The 12,914-nt window shown below is 37.5% G+C and overlaps 1 protein-coding gene across 9 annotated transcripts; it reads right to left on the bottom strand.

The window, feature by feature from the left end:
• Positions 1-933: 933 nt before the first annotated feature.
• On the bottom strand, positions 934-5,602 carry LOC131931343 (uncharacterized). 9 transcript variants are annotated; one of them, XM_059288113.1, is made up of 7 exons: positions 5,488-5,602; positions 5,058-5,135; positions 4,010-4,069; positions 3,176-3,229; positions 2,587-2,610; positions 2,363-2,440; positions 934-1,311 (listed from the first exon to the last, which is right to left on the bottom strand). In XM_059288113.1, exons 1-6 carry the CDS (start codon positions 5,543-5,545, stop codon positions 2,370-2,372), a joined length of 345 nt encoding a protein of 114 aa, XP_059144096.1. In that variant the 5' UTR covers positions 5,546-5,602; the 3' UTR covers positions 934-1,311; positions 2,363-2,369. The 9 variants fall into 9 exon arrangements, 6 of the variants coding, with proteins under 6 accessions (XP_059144096.1, XP_059144097.1, XP_059144098.1 ...); XM_059288114.1 differs by having other exon boundaries at positions 934-1,308; XM_059288117.1 differs by lacking the exon at positions 5,488-5,602 and adding an exon at positions 5,260-5,343 and having other exon boundaries at positions 935-1,311.
• Positions 5,603-12,914: the final 7,312 nt, after the last annotated feature.

Below are 12,914 nucleotides of genomic sequence, written 5' to 3'. Positions count from 1 at the left end.
GGGAAGGGGGCTCGTCGAAAGTGGACGGGGTGGGGGGGGGGGGAGGGGTCTGAAGCCCAAATTTTTGTGGACGTCATAAATGGATGATTCCTTAAGACACACGGTACTTTTTGCTGCAGTGATCAAGGGGAGACACGTCAATAATTTTTAAAAATAAGTGAATTATTTCCCTTTACCCATGAACGGAATGGAACTAGGCCCAGGCTCAATGACTGACATTATTTACAACAGTTGGAAAAAAATCGTCCAAGGCCACATATGACATATTTTGGTGGTTATAGTAAACAAGAAGAAATGATGAAGGCCAACATGGAAGTTTAAAGCGAAGTTTAGAGCGAAGTTTTGAAAGAAACCCTAGATGTAACTGACTCGGTAGTCTTCCAATGATGTGATCACTGACGGGTTTTACCAGCAATGATTAGTATTTGAGGATTATCATGGATAGTAAAAGTATTTTAGCCTGTATTTGTATTTCCACAAAAAGTACTTTTTTTTTCTTTCAGTTCATTATTTATTATCTTTGACCTTGACCCTCTGTATTGGATGAGTCTCAGAATATGAGATTATATAAATTCTAGCCATTCAGTCTAAAACAAAGTTTGCTGGGTTTTTTTATACCGGAGTTCACCCAGCATGAATTCTAGACAGCTACAATGGCTGAGTATAGTATAGCACTGACCACACAATGCCATCAAATATTGATAACAAGAAAACAAAACATGTTATTCTTCATCAGCCCTATGAACAACTGTGTTTAGGAATGTATTTTTCTTGGTTGCTTGCAACATTTAGCTACATAACAGCTTGACAACTGAGTAATAACTTACATAATAATTTTAAAAATAATCTAAATAAATGTTTATGTAAAAAAAACTGAATAAATCCTGAAATAGTTTATAATTTTTATTAAACATTACATGGGCAGGGCATGCATCCTTCTAATTACAGAAACAATAATGACAGCCCAATAAAAAAATTTGGGCAATAGAGAGACAATGAATACAGTGAAACAAAAAAAACAAATATTACAATTTTTTTTTTGTCCAAAAAACTTATCCCTTTAACTTTAAACAACACAATATTATAAGAGAAATAAAATTAGCTTGTAGTTATTTTATAGGATTTTAAATATGTATGATGAACTCAAACAACATTGTCAATACAATTATATTAAGTACTGTACACAAGAGTATGAACTGGCTTTAAACTTCCATTATACTTGTTCAACCACTTGACTTTAACACTTGAGACAGTCTTTCAATCTGTAGACAGGGGCTTGGATCACCAGACAGATGAGTTGACTTGATGCTGCTGGAAGAGAATAAAATAAATGGTCTGTTAAAACTGTTGCTTGTGATAGAAATAAAAGGGTAGCTAGATTCAGCATCCTTAACAATGTCACAAACTCAATGTTGAAAAACTTTTAGAATCCAAAGCCATGTCTTGTCATTAAGTAGCTATAGTGATAAAAATGACTTCAAGTTAAATTAGTTTTTTTGCTGTTTACACACTGCAAGACGCCAGCAGGTCTGAAACTTCAATCAGGCATTATTAAGTATGGCTTAGTTTTATTATCTCATCCACAAATTATAATGGTACATCGAATAAAAATTACCTAAATTTAACAGTTACAAAGAGCAAATTATTTTTTAATTAAGTAAAATCTGCTTCTAAAATTACTTCTATTTAACTTTGGCCTCTACAGTAGGATCTAACAAGCATTAAGTAAAAAGAAACACAAAACTACAACACAATAGCAACAAATATACAGTGGGAAATCTAAATGCTACTTCTCTTACTTTTAGAATGGAATGCAATTTTAACTGTACAAATCTTATAATTATAACCTTTTTTTTTTAAATTTCGACCTACAATTTTGCTTTTAATAAACACAATTATTTTAGTAAAATAGTAATAATTATGTGTTACCATAAACTATGAATTTTTTCCCAAACAGATTCTGAGCCCACAAATTGAAGAAGTGACACTCGTCATAAAAATCGACTTCAAAGACTGTCAGTTTTTTCTTTCTACCATCATTTTATTTGTTTCCAAAAGTCACGGCTAGTGACTAAGAGAGTTAATTTTATCTATCAAGATTATAGTAAGAAAGCATAGCAAGTAATGAAAAGATATAGTATACATGAAATGTTAATCAAACTAATGTGCAGATTCTGGGCTCCCAATGATTAGAATCGCCATCTTCGCATTTTTGGTATTTCAAATATCTAAAATATTTGTTCACAGTAAAAATATCTGTGCTCTATCATTAAAGCATGAACAGGTAACATAAAAAATAATTGTACATGAAAACGAGAAAGCTACATCAAAGATCTAAATAAACAAAATACAAAACACTCACCTTATCTTTATTTGGCGCAGAAATGGACAGCAATTCCAATGACACCAGCTAGCGGAAAAAACAATCCGATGGCTGCAGCTAAAATAAAGGACAAATAACACATTAGAAATAGATTAAAACTACTTGTATATTTATAAATGCAGAAGAAAATAAAATTTAAGTCTTTTTGATATTATTTGCATCAAATATTGTGTTTTTAACAACAGATTTGTTAAAGTCTATACCTGCTATTAGTACACGATCTGAACCTGAGGTTAAGAGAAACAAAATATAAAAGTAAAACATCCCATCTAGATCTATTTGGCATTGGCTGAATTACAAGTTGAATGATAAAAATTACATTTTTTTTTAGATTGATTACAGTGAAATGTATGTTTTATATATCTACTTTGTTTAACTTTCCTAAATATTAATTGATTATTGATGCAATTTTTAACCTAATAAGTAGGTTTAGTAGCATATTAGGTACATATCAAAACAACTACAATTACAGAATAGATCTACTTTCAGAAGTGACTATTATAACTGTTAAGTATTTTAAAAATGGTAAACATAACGAGATCTCTTCTCTAAAAGCTCATCAAAAGTATATTCTAAACAGAATTTAACTACATTTCATTATAAAATGGATCAAATCTAATTTGTCTTAAGTGAATAAAAAATGTAAACTCAATTCATCTTAGGTTCTTAGCTAGCTTTTAAATTCTTAAGAACACATTAAATGTAATCTCTGAACAACACAACATATTTTAATTAAAAATATATAGTAGGCCTATATAATTATATATGCAATAAAGAATGACAAATACTTACGGGTAATGTCATGGTTTGGTACCTCTGTAGAAGTAGGTGGTGTAGCCAACACCACTGAAAAGAAATTAAATACACATTTTCATTTCCTAGATCTAGATCTATTTGTAAAGTACATTCTAACAGCACAATGTTCAGTGTGGTTGTGGTTTCGAACTTAGGTTTCTTTTTGAAACATGAAGGCCTAATTATGTAATTAGTAATTAAGTCTTATGCCTTTATAATATACAATCATTTGTATTTAGATTATAATCAATTTCTTTCTAGTTACTTCCAATTTAGTGGTTTTGAATACTCAGCATACTGTTATGATAAATGTGGATCCTATTTAATAACTATTTACTATTTATTTAGTAGATCTATAATTAGTTTAAATACGTTAGGAAAAAAAATTGACTGTGTGTTCATGTTAAAAAAGAAAACAGGGCAAGTTATGTTACTATGTTACACTTTAAATAATGATCGATACTTTAAAAAGAATGACAAAATACAGGAAACTCAAATTTTCAAAAATAAAAATATGAAAGTAGTCTACTAGTTTGGTATAAACAATTAATTAAAATCAATACTACTGTTGTTTTATTAAGTAGATTTCTAAGTAGACTAGATTCCTAGATCTAGTTAACTAAGTTAACAGTTAACATAAATCAAATGTAATGAAATGTGTACTAATGTTAGTTAACATATAAAAATCTATAATTCTAGATCTAGAAATCTAGATCTAGATTCTAGATCTACAAGCTCATTTACACAAGGAATAAAATTCTATTTTGTTCTGCCTGTTTTCTTTGTTAAAAATGTACAATGTAGAATCTAGATCTATCTAGATCTACTTACTTCTGATGGTTTCAGTTACACTTCGTGTTTCAGTCCTATTGGAGGGAGTGTTCAATGTCACTGAAAGAGAAATTACATTATAAATAATTTATTGGAGTTTAATTTAATTTCAACTAGAGTCTAGATCTAAAATGTGGTATAGAACAGACATTTTACTCCAACCCCAAAACATAAAGTTAAAATTCTTTAAAATGTTAGGCCTAGAGATCTATATTTTATTAACAGACATGCCAACTATAACTAGTCTAGGTTCTAGAATCTACATGCTGACACCTCATGACTAACAAATAATTCTCAGAATGGACACCAGCGAGTTGACGAGATTCCTTCCATAAATATAAATTATAATTTTTTCAAATAAAAGTGTATCCCATGACGGTATGGCCCAGGGAAAAAAACCGATCATTCGGAGAAAAACGGGGTGTCAGATGTTGGACTAGAGCTAGATCTAGTATCTAGTTGTACGAAATTAAAATCAAATGACTGAATGAAGATATGGGACGGAGTGATCTAGCGGTAGAGAGCTGGACTGCTAACCCGTAAGTCTCGAGTTCGAATCCGGGTTTAATTCAGTAGACCGTCCCTGAGTCCACCCAACTCTGATGGGTACCTAACTCACGTTAGGGAAAGTAAAGGCGGCTGAGCATAGTGCTGACCACATTATCTCTTCATATGCTGAGGTCACAGAAACAAGTGAACTCTACTTCACTTGCCCCGTAGACCGTCAGGTTTGAAAGGGAAACTTTACTTTACTTTTTACTTTACTGAATGAAGATGCATTTTTTTTAATAACAAAGTGTGAAAGTAGATCTAGATTCTAGATCTAACTAAATCTAGAGTCTAGAAGAAGAAGACTAACCTTAGAGATTGTGATTTTTTAAAGTACTCTAATAACCTGCTTGATACTATGTTAAATAAACGCATTGAAATCTTCAGATTTTTTCAGCAGTTATGTATTTGTATCTAATTAATCGACTTCTTATAATCTGTTGTATTAAGCTACTATTACGCTTTGGACAATATTTATAATCAATTACAAAATACTTACTGCTTGAGTTATTCATGTCCAGAGACTTGGGTAGATCTACTTCATTTACAGCAGGTGGGGCACTCAGGGTCTGTGTGTCTGAAAAAAAAATTCTATTTGAATGTAGTCTAGATCTAGATTTAGATCTAATTTATTCCAGTTTATTGAGTTTAAAATTAAATGTTGTAGATCTAGAACTACAGAAATAGAGTAAATGACTAACCCAACAATCTCATAGATCTCTAGTGTAATAAGCTAATCACACTGGTAATTTACTAATTTTCCTGCTACACACCCACTAATACCAATGTAATATTTTTGCGAAGTTAATATTCTTATGTTATGTTTTACTAACGTTTTCATTTGGATTTTTGATTTATGAAATAAACAACGGGCTTACAAGGGGCCATCCATAATTATAAATTTAAATTATATTGAATATTTTACTTACTCGGAAAAGTTGAAGAGGTAAAGTAAAAGCCACTGAAAAAACAAATGAAACAATACATGCACTTTTTAGGCCTATCAGTTATGATTGTCTAGATCTAGATCTATCTAGATCTAAGGCCAAAGCATTTAAAAATTAATTTATATTTTTCTAAAGTGATCTAATCTATATCTAGATCTAGATCCTGATGCAAATAGAGGAATTGAAAACCTCATTTTAGTAGAGAAATTGTATTATTTTTTTAAACTGAAAAAAGTAACTTTTCGAGCTTCAATAAAGGTAGGGCTAAATTTCGGTTTTAATAGTAATATAAACACCTTTTGCACAAATACAATAATTTCTTTTTCTGCAACTTTTTGTTATTCTTTTAAAAGATGTCAGGTGGACCTAGAGTTTTCAGCTATTGATATCTAATAGATATTATCTATACAACTTACTTTTTATGTATTTTACTTTACAAGGCACGGTAATATTTAATTCAATATTCAGAATCTTGATCGTTAAGATAATCATTATTTATTATAATTTAGCAATTGCACACCAGAGAGCTGTAAAACAAAGGCAACTTCAATGTCAAAAAAAGAAAATTAGTAATAAAAAAGGTTTAATCTATTGTAATGAATAAGAAGACATACCGTTTATACATGTAGCAAGAATGACCACAATTGGCAAAGGCTTTATAATATGGGTGAACATCTTGTATCTGTAGAAAATAAGCAATTTAATCCTGTAACACAAAGATAAGAATCAATTTAAACAACAAAAAAAATAACTAAACTCTCTAAATGTAATATAAAGTAGCTGTAGCTTTCGCACAGTACATTGTTGTCAGCTGTGGTTGATGTTTCATATATACATATGTCCGACAAATGAAAAAAATGCCTGAAAGAAACTCTGGCTGTGACTTCAGCTATTAACAAAACCACTGATGTAGACTGTGGCTATTCGTAGAACTAACACCAGCGTAGACCCTGGCTGCAGCTAGGATTCGTAGAACTAACACCAGACTGTGGCTGCAGCTAGGATTCGTAGAACTAACACCAGACTGTGGCTGCAGCTAAGATTCGTAGAACTAACACCAGTGTAGACTATGGTTGCAGCTAGGATTTGTAGAACTAACACCAGACTGTGGCTGCAGCTAGGATTCGTAGAACTAACACCAGTGTAGACTATGGCTGCAGCTAGGATTCGTAGAACTAACACCAGACTGTGGCTGCAGCTAAGATTCGTAGAACTAACACCAGTGTAGACTATGGTTGCAGCTAGGATTTGTAGAACTAACACCAGACTGTGGCTGCAGCTAGGATTCGTAGAACTAACACCAGTGTAGACTATGGCTGCAGCTAGGATTCGTAGAACTAACACAAGTGTAGACTATGGCTGCAGCTAGTATTCGTAGAACTAACACCAGTGTAGACTATGGCTGCAGCTAGGATTCGTAGAACTAACACCAGACTGTGGCTGCAGCTAGGATTCGTAGAACTAACACCAGTGTAGACTATGGCTGCAGCTAGGATTCGTAGAACTAACACAAGTGTAGACTATGGCTGCAGCTAGTATTCGTAGAACTAACACCAGTGTAGACTATGGCTGCAGCTAGGATTCGTAGAACTAACACCAGACTGTGGCTGCAGCTAAGATTCGTAGAACTAACACCAGTGTAGACTATGGTTGCAGCTAGGATTTGTAGAACTAACACCAGACTGTGGCTGCAGCTAGGATTCGTAGAACTAACACCAGTGTAGACTATGGCTGCAGCTAGGATTCGTAGAACTAACACCAGACTGTGGCTGCAGCTAGGATTCGTAGAACTAACACCAGTGTAGACTATGGCTGCAGCTAGGATTCGTAAAACCGACACTGATGTAGTCTCTGGCTGCAGCTAGGATTTGTAGAACTAACACTGGTGTAGACTATGACCACAGCTAGGACTCGTAGAACTAACACCAGTGTAGACTATGGCTGCAGCTAGGATTCGTAGAACTAACACCAGACTGTGGCTGCAGCTAGGATTCGTAGAACTAACACCAGTGTAGACTATGGCTGCAGCTAGGATTCGTAAAACCGACACTGGTGTAGACTATGGTTTTAGCTAGGATTGGTAGAACTGACACTGGTGTAGACTATGGCTGCAGCTAGGATTCGTAGAACTAACTACAGTGTAGACTATAGCTGGAGCTAGGATTCGTAGAACTACACAAGTGTAGAATATGGCTGCAGCTAGTATTCGTAGAACTGACACTGATGTAGACTCTGGCTGCAGCTAGGATTAGTTGAACTAACACCAGCGTAGTCTATGACTGCAGCTAGGATTCGTAGAACTACACAAGTGTAGACTATGGCTGCAGCTAGTATTCGTAGAACTGACACTGATGTAGACTCTGGCTGCAGCTAGGATTAGTTGAACTAACTCCAGTGTAGACTATGGGTGCAGCGGGGATTCGTAGAACCAACACCAGTGTAGACTATGGCTGCAGCTAGTATTTGAAGAACTAACACTGGTGTAGACTATAACCGCAGCTAGGATTCGTAGAACTAACTTCAGTGTAGACTCCGGCTGCAGCTAGGATTTGTAGAACTAACTTCAGTGTAGTGCAGCTAGGATTCGTAGAACTAACACAAGTGTAGACTATGGCTGCAGCTAGTATTCGTAGAACTGACACTGATGTAGACTCTGGCTGCAGCTAGGATTAGTTGAACTAACACCAGTGTAGACTATGGCTGCAGCGAGGATTCGTAGAACTAACACCAGTGTAGACTATGGCTGCAGCTAGGATTCGTAGAACTAACACCAGTGTAGACTATGGCTGCAGCTAGGATTCGTAGAACTAACACAAGTGTAGACTATGGCTGCAGCTAGTATTCGTAGAACTGACACTGATGTAGACTCTGGATGCAGCTAGGATTAGTTGAACTAACACCAGTGTAGACTATGGCTGCAGCGAGGATTCGTAGAACTAACACCAGTGTAGACTATGGCTGCAGCTAGGATTCGTAAAACTAACACCAGACTGTGGCTGAAGCTAGGATTAGTTGAATTAACACTGGTGTAGACTATGGCTGCAGCTAGTATTTGTAGAACTGACACTGATGTAGACTCTGGTTACAGCTAGCAGTCGTAGAACTACCATCAGTGTAGACTATGGCTGCAGCTAGGATTCGTAGAACTAACACCAGTGTAGACTATAGTTGCAGTTAGGATTCGTAGAACTAACACCAGTGTAGACTATGGCTGCAGTTAGGATTCGTAGAACTAACACCAGTGTAGACTATGGCTGCAGCTAGAACCTGTGTTGACTACACAAGTGTTACGGAACTTGCATTACCTTCAGAGTTTCAACTTTTGGTTTAACGGGTAAAGTCTTCTCTTCTTGAGATTTGAACAGTCCTCCACTTGAATGCCGGCACGTCTTATATACTGTTGCAGGCTAACTGTTTGTTAATTGTCAACCCACACATTTCGTTTTGTTATTGTTTACAAACATTTCAATTGTTGTTGAACTTTAACCTCCGCATTGATGCACACATTAAACAAGTTGAATATTTAAGGTCACTGAGAACACATTTTTATGGGACAGTGCGGCCAAGCGGTTGACTGCCTTATTAAAGTGATCGATTTCGATTAGGGGTTCAAGTCAGTGGAACGTCCCTGAGTCCACCCAGCTCTGATGGGTAGCTAGTTCACGTTAGGGAAAGTAAAGGCGGCTGGACATAGTGATGACCACACTGTCTCTTCATATGCCGAGGTATCTTGGACACGATGAGTTCAGTGTTTCTTCCAGACTTTTTTCTCCGAGAGGGCACTTGAAATTTTCGGGGAGGCGGACTAAAATTTCCGGGCGGGAGGGGGGGGGGGGGGGGGGGGGGACACTGTTAAAAGTATATATTTTCTATATAAATTCAATTTCGTTCGGGGGGGGGGGGGTTAAACTTTTTCGGGGGGGGGGGGGGGGGGGGTGGCTCCCGAAGAGATGCCTGGAAGAAACTCTGGATGAGTTTGATGAAGAACAAATTTTAAAAAATTTTAAAATCACACGAATTTGATCAGAGAAGTTTCATAACCTTGAACATAGTTGACTACATGTAGTTTTATCTCAACGAATGCAAGGACGCCCATAGATTTCATGGAATTGTTTAAGGAATTGTTCACCAATTTTGCTATTGAGAATTATTTATACAGCTCTTGTTCGCGTGTCGGGTGAGACACGATCACTGACCTAACGGTTTCATGTTTTAAAAACAAGTGCTTGCACGTCTGCATCAACTCCACACGTAACCTGTCACTGAGTAAATAAACGGTGCTAATATTTTTTCTTGATGTCACACGGTGCGGTCACGTGTTATTTAGGCCACATTCTACAAGGGCAGCGAGTGGAAGTGAAGTGGGGGGGGGGGGGGTAACAATGCCAAGTCATCTGTTTTGTAGTCGTAAATCATCCCAAACTGGACAACACACAAAGGTATCTGCTTTGTACTTATTTTTACTTCAAATTTTCTAAAAAAAATTTTTTTTTAATCCGGGCAACAAGAGCGGTGAGGGGGTCGGCGTGGTCGAGTCGGTAAAGCTCGTGGTTGCTAAAGCGAAAAGTCTCGAGTTCGAACCCTCGGGCAGATGAGGCTCGTTAGCTGGGGACAGCCACTCTTCTAGGAAAGACAACTCCAAAATTAAACAACAAAAAGCTCATGGTTGATAAATTCGAAAATGTCACGAGTTTAAACCCCTCTGGCAGATAAGGCCAGAATATCTTCCAGGCATCTCTTCGAGCGGAACGCCCCCCCCCCCCCCCCCCCCCCCCCCGAAGAAAGTATACCCCCCCACCCCCCGAACGAAACGGAATATATACATAGAAAATATTTACTTTTAACCTCTCCCCCCCCCCCCCCCCCCAGGAGAAAATGAGAAAAAATTCGGAAGAAACACTGTATAAGGCTCGATTTCCAACACCCCCCCCCCCCCCCCCCCCCCCCCAACACTAAAAATTATTAAAGAAGAAGAAAATGAGCGTTGAGATTTTAGTGAGGCAGATATTGGGCAGGTTGATATAAAATAACTAGCTGCATCCCGTGCTCCGCCACGGTAAATCTTTTTTAAATGTACCAACCTTGGGAACAGAACAAACTAAACACAACAAAAACGAACGCAAAAAAACCCCGAAAAAAACAAACAACACTCATAAAATAAACACAATTTAAATGCAATCATAAAGGCATATTGCTCACAGTCTAACCCTCCCCCCCCCTCAAACTTAGGATGTGCACCCCCTCCCCTCAAAGTTTCAATTTCCACCACACCCCCTTAAACTTTCGATTTGTACCACTTTTGATTTGAAATTCCCCCCGCTCAAACTTTTGATTTGCACCCCCCTCAAACTTTCGATTTGCACACCCCCTCCCCCCTCGCACTAAAACTTTTGATCTCCACCCCCGCAAATTTTTTCCAACCCACTTTGGTGCCCCCCTAAAGTCGGCACATGGACATAAGGCCGACAGGACATAAGGCCGACAGGACATAAAGCCGACAAACCATAAGGCCGACAAGCATAAAAAAAAAATAATATCGCAAAATATGTGTTACTGAATAGCTTCTATCTTGACAACCATCGAAATAAGGCATGAAATAAGGTGAAACGTTCAAGAGAAGAGACAGTGCTAGTTGCTATTCTTATAAGGTGAACCATCGGGTCAAGCGACTGGAGATTACGGGTGTGTCTTAAATACAAAGGATCAACACCTAGTTATTGCGAAATGCTGTCACTGCTGTCTTTCATAGCTCCTTCTATGTCAAAGGGGTGAGATAATCATCAAAGAACAAAGTCAAAAGCTGCCGGAATTACCGCCCACATGCAACAAGGTGGAAGAGACAATGTTAGTTGCGATCCTTATAAGGTGGACAATTGTGTCCATGCGACTGGAGATAGGTGGCGTTACCACAATATTACGTAAAGAAATAAAAGAAAATGAATGAAGTAGACCGATCACGTGCCTTGACTGGACTACATGTTAAATACCGACAAACTTTGAATTATATTTTAGTTTCAATCCATTGTGAATTGCGTGAAAAAAAAAGTGTATACTATATTCGTTGGATTCATTATTTCTGTTGTGATTTTGATACAAGTGTGCCAAAATTGGTAAGTTTTTTTTTTGTGTGTGTAAACTTGCCCATGTCATTTCCCTATATAAAGACCAATATATAGTCAACAAATAATTGGTTACATCGTGTGTATTATTTTATCCTATTGTATGTACCTAAGAATATTTATGAGAAACTTAAACAGTCGTATATAATTACATATTTTAGATATTAAACATGTCTGTAATTGTAGTTTTTTGGTTTTATAAAACTTGTCGGCCTTTTGTCTTGTCGGCCTTTTAGCAGTCGGCCTTTTGTCTTGTCGGCCTTTTGTCTTGTCGGCCTTTTATCCATGTCGGCCTTTTGTCCATGTCGGCCTTTTGTCCGTGTCGGCCTTTTGCATTGTCTTGTCGTCCTACTGCTAATGCTGACAAAGAACGTTTGCCTAGTGCTGACCCAACAACGTTTTCCTAGTGCTGACCCAAGTACTACTGCCTAGTGCTGACCCAAGTACGTTTGCCTAGTGCTGACCTTTGAACATATGTCTAGTGCTGACCCAAGTACTACTGCCTAGTGCTGACCCAAGTACGTTTGCCTAGTGCTGACCTTTGAACATATGTCTAGTGCTGACCCAAGTACTACTGCCTAGTGCTGACCCAAGTACGTTTGCCTAGTGCTGACCTTTGAACATATGTCTAGTGCTGACCCAAGTACTACTGCCTAGTGCTGACCCAAGTACTACTGCCTAGTGCTGACCCAAGTACGTTTGCCTAGTGCTGACCCAAGTACGTTTGCCTAGTGCTGACCTTTGAACATATTGTCTAGTGCTGACCCAAGTACGTTTGCCTAATGCTGACCCAGGTACGTTTGCCTAGCCTAATGCTGACCCAAGTACGTTTGCCTAATGCTGACCCAAGTACGTTTGCCTAGTGCTGACCCATTTACTACTACCTAGTGCTGACCCAAGTACTACTGCCTAGTGCTGACCCAAGTACGTTTGCCTACTAGTGCCTGACACAAGTACTACTGCCTAGTGCTGACCCAAGTACGTTAGCCTAGTGCTGACATTTGAGCATATGTCTAGTGCTGACCCATGTACGTTTGCCTAGTGCTGACCCCAAGTACTACTGCCTAATGCTGACCCAAGTACTACTGCCTAATGCTGACTTAAGAACGTTTGCTTTGTACTGACCTAGCACAATTGTAGAATTCTGACCTAAGTACATACCATAATCCTTACCTCAACTTTTTTTGTTTCATGTCGTACAGTGTTTCTCTCAGACATTTCGACATTGAGGGATGGGGTTGGTATTAAATTTTCCAGAGGGGATGGAGGGGCGGACACGGGTAGAACATA

Source organism: Physella acuta, unplaced genomic scaffold, assembly GCF_028476545.2.
Source record: "Physella acuta isolate Inbredline_101_S28 unplaced genomic scaffold, ASM2847654v3 ptg001946l, whole genome shotgun sequence".
Taxonomy (NCBI): domain Eukaryota; kingdom Metazoa; phylum Mollusca; class Gastropoda; family Physidae; genus Physella; species Physella acuta.
Note: the sequence above shows the minus strand (reverse complement) of the source record. Positions and strands in the feature narration are given on the sequence as shown.

What these genes read in the sequence shown, in the direction of transcription:
- LOC131931343 (XM_059288113.1), bottom strand. Translation starts at nt 5,545, where the DNA reads ATGTATTGTTTCATTTGTTTTTTCAGTGGCTTTTACTTTACCTCTTCA. An exon ending in TGTAACTGAAACCATCAGAA is followed by an intron (nt 3,230 to 4,009) that starts GTAAGTAGATCT and finishes ATTTCTTTTCAG; the next exon opens with TGGTGTTGGCTACACCACCT. An exon ending in ACCAAACCATGACATTACCC is followed by an intron (nt 2,611 to 3,175) that starts GTAAGTATTTGT and finishes TCTTAACCTCAG; the next exon opens with GTTCAGATCGTGTACTAATA.